Source organism: Gavialis gangeticus, unplaced genomic scaffold (genome assembly GCF_001723915.1).
Source record: "Gavialis gangeticus isolate Ggan-Ray unplaced genomic scaffold, GavGan_comp1, whole genome shotgun sequence".
Lineage (NCBI taxonomy): Eukaryota > Metazoa > Chordata > Crocodylia > Gavialidae > Gavialis > Gavialis gangeticus.
The window spans coordinates 66,111,584-66,123,344 of NW_017728995.1; the positions used below are offsets into that span (position 1 = coordinate 66,111,584).

At 44.4% G+C, this 11,761-nt stretch overlaps 1 protein-coding gene across 1 annotated transcript in view; it reads right to left on the reverse strand.

Moving 5' to 3' along the window:
* The window catches only part of PPP2R3A (protein phosphatase 2 regulatory subunit B''alpha), a 68,974-nt gene extending 60,223 nt beyond the window's left edge, over window positions 1–8,751 (reverse strand). The window contains exon 1 of the mRNA XM_019503767.1: window positions 6,188–8,751. Within this exon, the coding sequence (XP_019359312.1) occupies window positions 6,188–8,170 (1,983 nt within the window). The 5' untranslated portion in view covers window positions 8,171–8,751. The remainder of the gene's footprint in view (window positions 1–6,187) is intronic.
* Window positions 8,752–11,761: the final 3,010 nt, after the last annotated feature.

The window sequence follows — 11,761 nt, forward strand, 5'->3', positions numbered from 1 at the left end:
GCTCCTGCCCTGCTGCCCTCCCTTGGGGCCTCTGCAGCCTGGCAGGCACAACACGGGGGGAGCCAGGCTCTGCTCTGCTGCCACAGCCACCACCTCCTGCCAGGGGCAGGCCGCTGTAGATCTGCGTCCCTGGCCCTGTAGCCCTGGCAGCTGGGGGCCCCCTCCAGCAGGGTTGGGGGAGCAGGGGCTGTGGGTGAGGGGCACCAGCAAGGCTGTGGCAGCTACGGGTGGGGAGTGAGAGGCACAAACAGGGCCAGGGGGCTGTGGGGGGCCTTTAATTTTAATTACAGATTTGGGAGGGTTATTAGAGAATTTGTGATTTTTTTTATCAGAGAATTCGTGATTTTTTATCAGGGAAAACCAGGGTCCCTGATCATCATCAGCCAGAAGCTCACCTACACCAGAAGCTGGGGACCTAATCCTGATAAAATTTGGATGAATAAACTATTGTCACCAGACTCATCTGCAACCCAAATACTCTGCACCTGTGACTGTGTCTTATGGTGGACGTTAAAATGGCCTCATCCCCAGCTGTTTCCAAACCCAACTAGATTGCTGTAACACCTCAACAGCAACTGAATTTACAAGAGCAGTAGTAGTCAAGTTTTTGGTCTCATGGGGCACATCTACACGAGCAATTAATGGAAATTAATATACTTTGATTTCAGCTAATCCTAACATCACCATCTACATGTGCGTTTAAGTGCACTAATTTACTGTTGTGTAGGATAGTACCTGTGTCTGACAGAACTATCCTCCGCTGAAATAAATTAATCTACTGCACATTAATTGCAGTGCACGTGTAGACAGTGATGCTTTACTAAGCATTAAATTAATCTAATGTGCAGTAAAGCACACATGTAAACACACCCATAGAGTAGGAATGCTTTGGGTTACTTCTAATTTTCCAGCACAAATCTCAATTTTTTTCTTTTCTACTATATATGGATAGTAGGGGCCTCATTATTTAGTATTTTATTTTTTATTCTTCTATTTATATTATTCATTTTCTTATGTATATGTATTATTTACTCTTATACAGAAAATAATACCAATTCATTTATGTTTCCGCTAACTCGATGTACATTAATACATGAATGCAAAATATCCGTGCTTCAAAAGGGCTGTGTTAAAGAGACCAGTATTTACATTTTGAATGAAAGAATAAAATTATTTGGCATCAGAGTTAAACTTACTGTGATGTCAAAAAATGCATATCATTTTTTACTGAAGTACACACATACACAAACAATGTATTAAAAGAATATCACACGGGTTACAAAGTGAAACATTCAAGGTTAAAGAAAAGAAAGAATCCAGGTTGCCTAGGCAACTCTACTTCAGCCCCTTTGTTTTTACTCATTATGAAACACTCTGTAATGACATGATCATACGGTGTTTTTCCACAGGACCAGCAACTCAATTCAGTATGCATAGCACTTACTTAATGAGCAGTGACTATACTGTTTTTTTCTCGCTGTTCAGTGTACTTCCACACTATCCAAACTCTGCCCCTTTCCTTTCCTTTTTTGTGTCCTTGTAACAAGGTATTTAGCAGAATTTGGACTCCCTGGAATCTGACAGGCCGCACTGTGAACTCTTCTGCTATGGCTTTGAACTTGCAAACTCAGGCCATTAAATGTGCATGTCAGCACTCACACCACCCCAGCCAACCTCTGCACTGAAAATACAATTATTAATTTCCTTACTGGATTTTTGATAGTCCTTATCACTGTCACCTTAACAGTGTTCTTCACACATGGATGATCTGTGTTAATTCGCTTCACTTTTTTAAAAAGCAATTAAAAAAAGACATTCTATTTTGTGACATTGTAACAATACCTACATCATTCAATGGCAGGGTTGAACTCTTTATGTATAATGCACAGACTGCCAGTTCAGCTAACAGAGCAGCTGGTAGTGGTAGTAGGTTGTCATCCTCTACATGAACCAACACTTCACAAGTGGATGAGTGTGATATAATGGGCACAGACACTTCTCCTCTGGCAGTTTGACACGTTCTGCTTTAACTCTAACCTCTGTCCCTGTCGCAGTCTTGTTCTTCTCCATCCCAGCTTCTTGTCCTATTCTCAAATGCCCTAACCTAGCCAGTCCCAGTTGCCACTCAGTTTTCCCATTCTGGTCCGTCTCCCTGTTCTCAACCACAGTATCCTTACTCAGTCATTTCCAGCTACTCCCCTTCCCCATCACTAGCCAGTCCCAGGTCCCCACCAACTTTCCATCTCAACCCACCTAGAGAGGTGGTGAAATTTCCATTTTTGGAGGTTTTTAAGGCTTGGCTTGACAAAGCCCTGGTTGGGATGAACTAGTTGGGGATCGTCCTACTTTGAACAGGGGGTTGGACTAGATGTGACCTCCTGAGGTCCCTTCCAACCCTCATTTTCTATAATTCTATGATTCTGCTTCTTTTTCTCAAGTCACCCTGTCATCCTCTGCCAACCTTCTCTGGCACCACTCGTTCCTAGCCCTATAACCCTTCCCTGGCTTCTCATCCATTTTCAGTGACCTTTCACCCCCCAAGTCCTTATCACAATCTCTCTGCCCAGCTAGTCCCAGTTTTATACCCTGTACTTCATCAGATTTGTCTTCCTACCCCCACCTCCTTATTCTCAGTCTAGGGGTCTCCTGTTCTAGTTGTCCTAACCAGCTAGTCACATTATCCCCCATTCCAGCTCCTCATTTAATCTCAGTCTTCCTCAACACCCACTTGTTCCCAGTTCCCAAGATGCTTGTATAGCATCTTGACTCCGCCTCCCCCTCCACACACCTCCCCAACTCCTAGTCCCAGATTCTCTCTCTTCCCAGCCTCTGGTCACAGTCTTGCTCATCTAACTTCCTTGTCCTTATCTTCTCCATCCAACATTTGCCCCCAGATGTCCAGGTGGAGTTCCTGTCCCTTCTTCATTTAAATTAGGTAACTTCTTCCACATCACCTGGCCACTAGTGGGGCAGTCAGTCATGGCTCCAAGCTCACCAAATACTGAAGCAAACAAGCATAGCAATAACAGGGGAAGTCCACGTTTGGCCCTATAGTCCTAGGCTGAGATGTTTGGTGAGGAACATGCATGTGGTATCTGGTCAGAACTAAGAGGTATGAGATTTTCACTGCTAACATCAAGGAAACCTCTACTGAGCACAGGTGAACTGAGATTTTATCAAAGGCTTAACATCTGATCATATTTAGAGATTAACAGGGCCCTGGGATGTTGCTGCTTTAAGAGAGCAAGCAGCCTGAGAGGCTATTTGCAGGTGGCAGGGGGGAGCTAATGAGGGATTCACCTTATGAGAAGAGGGCTCAGACTTAATATAAGTCCAGAGTCTGCATTGGTCAGTCAGTCTTTCCCCAGCAACCACAAAGTGAGATGCTCCTGGCTGCAGGGCTCCTGAAAGAACCTGGGTGTTGCAGACCAACTCTGAAGGCCAGGAACAGAGGCAAGTTCCTTGGACTGAGAAAGACTGGGTTTACAAGCAAGTGGTCTTTGTTTTATGTTAAACCCCTGGAAGGCTTGAGGTGTCTGCCAGATGGCTGAGATGGTTCTTGTTCATTTAAGTTACACTGGTAGTTTAGCCTTGAGCCTGCCTGCTGGGGCAAACTCAAGGCTTGTTTAGAGAACCGGGAGCCCTAAGACTGAGGGTGAGGCCCAGTAAGGGATTCTGGAGCCTAGAAAAAGACTGAGACCCAAAGCAGAAGGTCCAAGAGCCCAGGGACAGGCTGAGCTAGGCCAGAGTCCAAAAGCCCAGAGTGGGCTAAGCCAGACCAGGGAGATCCAAGAGCCCAGAGGAGGGGTTGCTGCATGTGGGGCCAGGGGGGTCTGAGAGCCCAAGAGGCCAAGTATATAAATAGTTAAATCAAAGAGACAGAACATCTGTGAGGCTTGGGATGTGGTACAGGGGAGGAAATAGAGCCACATATTGAGCCCTTAAGGTTACAGGTGCCCTGGAGGGACACAGATATGCATGTAGAACTCAAAGCTACAGGGGCCCTGCAGTGCCACAGGCTAGCTGAGAGGGTATACTGAGCTTAAGTGTTGAATCAAAGTGTTTGGAGGTCCAGGAGAGACTCAGTAGTACTGCAAGTGGACTACAGCTCACACTAAGGCCTGTGGGCAGCCTCCTTTATTCAACTTCCGGTAAAAACAAGGCATGGTGGGTGAGCAATTAAGGGAGAGCTGCAATAGAGACTGAGCTGAGCAGGAGTCGCATGGCTACCAGGGGGCTTCATAGGTTCATGCCCCAGGGGCAGCTGTCACAAAGACGTTTTCATAGAGACTGCGAAAGACACCCCTTTCATGGTCATATTCCTGCCAAATCTTAATTCCCTGTTCCAAGACCTGGGGGTGCTAGAGCTTTTCAGACGTAATATTACCAGCACTCTTTTTCCCATTCCAAAACAACATACTATTTCCTAGCTTTATTCTCTGAAACGAATACATCATTCCAGCTCAAAATTTAAACAAAATTCAGCTTGAGGCAAAGAAGTGTATGGAAAATTTCAGGCCATGCAATTAATGTTTGGCAAACTTATACACAAAACGAGAGCCTACAATGGGAACTGGCAGGCAGTCTTAATATGGGGTGCTACCTGATTTGCCTATATTGGTAGTGTGCATCTGTTCTATATGCTTTTTAAGAATTAGGAAGCCTGTGTTCATTTCCTTGTTTTTTAAAGGCTTTAGTGCTGGAAATGAGGTAATAAGTAACTGTATTGTTTATACTTGGTAATTTTCATTGCTTTTTTGCAACAAAAGACTTGTTCTTTAGCTGGTATAAGTCAATAGAGACTTTAATGTAGCTATACCAATTAATGCCTGCTAAGGATCTGAACTAAATTGTTTTTTCTTCTCAGGTTTTGAGAGGGTTGTAATAAAATATGTTTATTTCCCTAAACAAAAAGAAAAAAAAACTATAATGGATGTCCTGAGTTTCTATTTGACTTATCTTCATTTTTTTCCTCTTGTGTAGCTAAATAAGGACAATGTTGAAGCTTTTAGCATGGGGGATGGGTAGGTTACCAGATTCTTCAGTTAAAGGAGTGAGCAGTGCTGCACAAATGAATGAGGACTTGCATGGAATCCTGGTTTCATACAATGACACCTGTAAAGTCCTATATATTTCCCAAGAAGTGTTGCTAGCTGCATCCATATAATGTCGTAGAAACACAGCACATAATGTTGGTAACAGCACTACAGCATCATAGGAAACTCACTGTCATGCTAGATCAAGCACGCTTTTGCTTCAGGTTCACAGTCTAGAAGAAGCTAGGATTTTCGCCATTGCTCTTGCTTTGTAAATAAATAAAGATGCAAAAGGAGAGGAAGAAATATTTGAAGCATAATTCTTTTCTCTTGTAGGGAAGAGCCCACCTTCTTCCTTGAGTGGTAGCAGGCAGGTTTCCTATGTGCAGAGCTCCCCAAAGAAATACAGAGAGGGCCTTATGCCAAAAGATCTCACCCCTTGCAGTGTTTTCACCACAACAGTTAATGGCTGTGTTTTCAGGAGAGCACAGAAATTTAGAAGCACCCTGCAGTCAGAGCTCTTTTGATCATCTGCAATTGCATCACTGGGAGGGGGCCATTGGCTGAGTAGTTGGGGAAATCTGGGCCTGACTAGGGGACCTAACCAGATGATGTGCTTTGGAAAGCCAGGCCATGACCACATGCTGAGTGCTGGGAAATCTAGCTCTGAGCTCTTTTGAAAATTCAGTCTTTTAATATTAAATGCAAAGCTATGAGGCTGGTTCAAGCAACACGTTTCCAGGTGTTGGGCAGACTCATTCTTGGTTCCATGGCTAACGTGCAGGGAAACTGGCTGCCTGAGTGCTGGGCTCATTGCTCCCAAATCTCCACTGTAGGAATACCAGACTCCATGCTGGCTCTGTGCTGAGAGGAGGAGAGAACATTACACCTTGCCATCTTTTGTCTCATTCCTAAGGAATAAACCTACTCTGGGAGCTGCAGAAAGCATGGCAATGGAGACCTGCTGACTCTGCTCAGAGGCAGAAGGAATTATGTTAAATCTATTTTCTTAAGACATGCAAGTCTGGCATGTACTTTCACACTGGAGCAAACTTCAGCATATTCATTCATCCCAAATATAATATTTCTGAGTTTTCAGTCTCTCTCTCTCTCTCTCTCTAAATATCTGGTCAAGGGCCTAAATGTCTTACCTTGATCACCTCTGGGGCCTGCTGAATCAAGGCTGGGACAGCATCTTTGGGTGCAGCTTCAGTGTAGCTTCTCTGCACAGCTGGAAAGGACTGTGAGGGGGCTGTCAGAGTTTCCTGAAGAATCTGCATCACTTCCTTCTCTTTGGATAAACTGCCTTTGCCCATTTGGAATTCGACCAGTTCCTGGGCAAAGTCCTCAATACTTTCCAGAATACGCAGTAAAAGAGCTTTGTCATCTTCCTCCATTTTATGGCCATTGGTTTCCATGATCTTTGACAAAGGGGAAGTAGGGCTTTTGTCTGCAAGTTTTCCTTTGGTTTCAAGAGCGAGGGGTATTGCCTGCCCACCCTGGTGGCTGAACTCCTTAATACATGCAGGATCATTCTCCTTAATGATGGGCTCCCTCAGGGTGTTCTCCATCTTTTGTGAGAAGTGTTCCAGGTCCAAGAGCAGCTTATCTATCTCATCCTGGTTGGTTGCCTTAGATTCTGCTTGCTCCCTCTTAGAGGTATCATCCAGAAGAGAATCTGAGGCTGGTTCTATCAAGACTGTTTTCTCAGAGGTATGGGCAAGATCTTCATCTTGCACTCCAGCAGGTGCTGCTTTAAGGTCTCTAGCAGGATCTGAACTTCCAGTTTTCTGTTGCCTGCTCCCTAAACTCTCCCAGTTCCCTTTACTCTCTGCCTTCTTTACCTTGCCTGGTGTTATTTCCCCATCTGACTCTTCCACAATGTACAGAGGTTCTGTGGAAGACATGCAGTCAGAGGGGCTTGCAGTTGACAACTGAGGTAGAGCACAAACATTTTTCACAGCTCTTCGGGTGTGCTCCTGGGGGGTGCTGTGTAGGGAGTTTGAGGTAAAGCTCACCGTGTTAGTTTGGATGGATTTGGCAATGCAACTTGTACTGATCTCATGAGGATCATCTTGCCGTTCTACACTAAAGGAGTGGTCAGTCCTGGAGGATGGCGACTGTACAATATCCTCATAACGAGGTGGTTGCTCATTACCAAATATTGGGGAAAAGGGTGTCTGTTGCAAACTGTGCAGGCTATTCAGCAATTCGGCCAGGTCACTGGGTTCTGCATGTCCAGACTGCCTGAATTCAAAGGGCAGCTTTTTCAGGTAGGAAGAAAACCTTGACATCAAATTCATATAGATCATTTCAGAGTTGGCCAGGGGGTCATTACTGTTTCCCCCACCAAGACCATCTGAAGATTTTTTTTTGATGCAGTGCTTTATTATATCTGTACATTTTTTCAGGTCTGCTGAGCATTTCAGCAGGATGTCCAAACACACTTTAATGTCCCCACCAGAAGAGGTGTCCAGCTTGTGCTTTTCTAAAATCTGAGTAATAAAGCTCTCTTCAGAAAAGGTTTGGGAGGAAAAAGGGCCTATGTGTCCCTCTGGAGAATTACTCGTCTCCTGCCATTTCTCCCCAGGCAAGGGATTCTGCAGCAAGCCAAAAGGAGGACAGTTCTCATCATTGCTTAAGTGCCCATAAATCAAATCAAAATCAAATGAGCGCCTGCTGAACGTTTCGGACCTAACTTTCCTTCCCTTTCGATGGGTTACATGGCTGGAGTTTCTGAGCTTGTCAAATGAGAATTCTTTTGTTTTGCCACTGGCAAGATTGATTGCTTCCCCAGTGATATCTTTGAGACTGCAGGAGGTTTGTAGTGAAGAACCCTTTTTGAGCCGTGGGTTACTTGAGAGGATCTGGTGGTAGTCCTCATTTCCAGGCAAAGCTGGCCCATTCTCAGGAGCAGGAAGTTTAGTGCCCAGATCTGTACCTTTGCTGTGGGATGCTGGGACTCGAAGCAGCTCTGCACAAATACTGCGGTGGGCCACAATGCATGCCAGGCCCTGCCTGACTGCGTGGCAGGCCCCAGGGCAGTAATGCACGGTGTGCTGAAAGCGGCACTCTACCACAACGCTGCTGTAGCAGTTCACTGTCGTGACCACAAGTTTGTAGGCTGCTGCCATAGCATGGATCCCGTGTAGTTGCAAGGGCTGGGAAATTCACCAGGAATTCAATTAAAATCAGTCCCCCACACTGCCTCAAGCCCAAGCCATGCTGAATAAAAACATTAAAATGAGAGTATCCTCTCTTCAGTTCAGAAAATAACTGCAAACTACAGTGGAAACTATTGACTGAGATACCTAAAGGTTTACAGTAGCTGCAACAGAATTAGTGGCCAGTGCAACACACACAAGGTTTGATCTAAGGCAACTTGACTACATAGTATTCCTTAAGGTTGTACCCCCAAAAAGACATGACTTTGCTGACCATAGATACAACATCCAGTGCTTCTCTTCTCACAATGCAGGCAGTTTCACTAAGAGGCACTAAAGAACTTAAAGCAGCTCTCAAACAAAAATGTGACAAAACAATTACTTTTTCTCCCCCTTATTTTTTGTCTTTGTCCTGGTTTGGGGCAATAGAGAGAGATGTTCTATGCAGAAAGACACGGGTAGTAATCTGATGCTACGTGAGAATGAAGAATCCACAAGATGCCTGAATGATCCAGCTCCAGCAACGGAGGTACCTACAATAAGGGGGGGGAAAAAAGAAGAGTCAGTACAATTACTAGAGAGAGTACATACATTAGTTAATACTGACATAGGACAGCTTATTTAACCCCCCGTGCATGGCCTTGTGTCAACTACAGTTTAAGCTACAAATGACAGATTTATCTGGCAACCACAACTTAGCTGGCCAGCATGTCCTGCGGTTGGCTGCTGGCTGGCAGCAGAATTCTTCTCCTCCTCAGCAGAAGTGAAGTAATTCTGGTTGCAGACCAGGGCTGTGCAGCCACAGGGCAGCTTTCAATGCAGAGGCCAAGCTTTGCGTGTGCAGCTGAGTATGTACTCTTGGTCTTCAGAGGTGCGTGGGTTTATCCATCAAGTGGCTTAGCTGCCAAACAACGTGCAAACAACCAGTTGATAGATGAACTGCATCTGCCAGGACCCTGAATACCAACAGGATCTTTCTTAATTAGGAGCTAACAAGGAAGTACCTGCTGAATTCCTAGATGAACTAGCAGGCATGCTTGATTTGTAAGTAGTGCTTTTGAGATCAACAACAATTGGTTTGTGGCATTTGCACTGTAAGCACATATGAGCTATTTTGCTCTTTTTAGAAACAACTAGCTGAACACATGATGAAAAAGCTGAAGAGCTAGCCTAAAGTTTACCTTACATCTGTAATACCTGTACACTTCTATTCCACAGGCTCTTTTCAGTTGCTTGTCACACTCCACAGCTTTTTTGAGCATCCCCATCTCTTTAACTGAGCAAAAATAACATTGACTATTTCAGGGAACTGCCCACCCTGCACATGAAAAAAGGCTGAAAATCTGACAAACTACCATATTTTCTGGTGCTTAAGGTACTTTTTCTCCCTGAAAAAGGAGCTGTAAAATTATGGTGCATCTCATGTACTAAAGCTACATAATGCGAAATAACTGGAATGATTGTAATAAAGGTTCACCAGCTTTCAATTACAATTTCATTCTTTTTATGGGAGAGGTGCATCTTACACATAGGTGCATCTCAAGCAAAGAAAAACTACTGGAAATGCAATGTGGCCAATGCCATTCAAGAGTGAAGCAAAAGAGGTAACCTCTTCAGTTAAGCTTAACAGACCGTCTTCATTTTTTCCATTTGCTCATTTTAAGATTGTTAAATGCAGGACTCTACTGTTTTTATTCGGCACTAGCCAATTGCCTGTCAAGAATGATGAGGGGGCCTAGGATGGAGTGCTGCCACCTAACGCCCCATGCTGCCACTGTCCTGCCTCTTGCAGGAAGCAGGGAGCAGGGTCCCTCTGTCCGGTCCCTGGCGTGGCTTCAGAGTCAAGGCAGTGCTCCTCCACACTTGGAGCACTCTAGCTGTTTGTCACCCAGTCAGAGGGTGAATAAAGTATTATGGACAGACAGACAGACTTGGGCTCTTATAATATTAGAATAATTGTATATCGTATCATCAAGCAGTTGTTCCCGAGCTAAGCTGCAGAACACAGGTAGTCCATGAGGCTATGGTAACTGATCTACAGCTGATCCACAGAATTACACCAAATCCCATGCTCCAGAGGATCCCGATGTGGCACTCTCCCTTCCCTCCCCCCTCCCCTTTCCCCCTCTCTTTCAAAGGTAGTGCAGTACTGTGGCCTCTTTCCCATGCCCTCACCCCTACTCCTCCTTCTGCACAGGGAGGGAGGAATATTTGGGAGGGGTGAAACCAGCTGTTCCAGATGGAGTGTTTGAGGGGGATGTTTTGAGAGATGCCCCTGTGACCTTCTGATGGGGGGAGGGGGGTGTTTGGGAGGGATGACAGCACAGTTTTGCAGCTGTGTATTTTATTTTCACTTACAGACGCTGTACAGTGTTTTCAGTTAAATCTGATGATAACAGAGCATACTGGCTCCATAAGATATTGTGTGGGTTGACAGAGTTCTGTTGATCCAAAAAGTGTGGGAACCCTTGATTTCAATAATTGAAAAACATATCAAGATGTATACAGCAAAATAAGGGGGCATGATCAGCCTTAACCAAACCATTCCTTGACTCACATGCTTCATCCTAAAGTCTTAGTATTCTATTAATGCTGGGTTTTTCCCCCATTAGTTTGATAGATTTACAAAAAAGACAAGGAAAAGAACAGTAAGGAAGTGGGCTTTAGTCTGCAGGATTGCCAGCCTCTGACTTGCAAAGTACTGTGCACTGAAACTGTAATTCTACAGTCTGAAGCCATGTGGTAGATATCTCCTGAATGTCCTCAGTTCCCACTGGCCTGTGACTGGTTACAGGAGCACTGCAACATCTTCATGAAAAAATAATTAGTTGTCACTCTCTTACAATTCACAAACAACAGAAAAGACTTAACAATTCATCTTGGTAGGCACCAACACTAGAATGTGAACCTTTCACTGTCATTAGCCTGTGAAATCTAGGAGTGGAAACTGGTTTTCATTCTTAATTAATGCAGCAGCCTCCCCCTGCAGCATCAGCATAACATTCAAACAAAGTTTGTTACCAGCAAGCTCAGTTTAATTCCATTAATAAAAACAGGAAATCTTGAATGCAAGGCCTGCAGATATCTTTCATCTTTCATGAATATCTGAATAACCAAGACAAACCACAACTTAAATTCTGACCACACTGTATCTGTCTACAGACATATTTCATTACATATCATCAAACTGCAATTAAGTCACATTGAACTGTATTTTGTAAATGATACTAGATAAAGTTTCATCCCACCACTAAATATTTAAGTAACCATTCCAGTAATGTTGCTGCTGGCCAGCTTCTTGTTCTGAAGCTATAGCTTGGGGATCACTACATGTCATTACCAGATGCCACACTGACATCTCCTCAGTGTGACTGGGCAAAATAATGGTTGGTGGAGTTAGTCGTCTTATTGTCTTTCAATTATATAAACCATCCCAACAGTTATGCATTCAAAAAGAAGAGCTAGGAAGCACCCACACTTGGATGTTAGTGTCTAGCAGGCAGCCACCTGCCTGCTGAATGTTTTGGGCAAAATCCCATGCTGGACCTCCCCTTGTTGTCA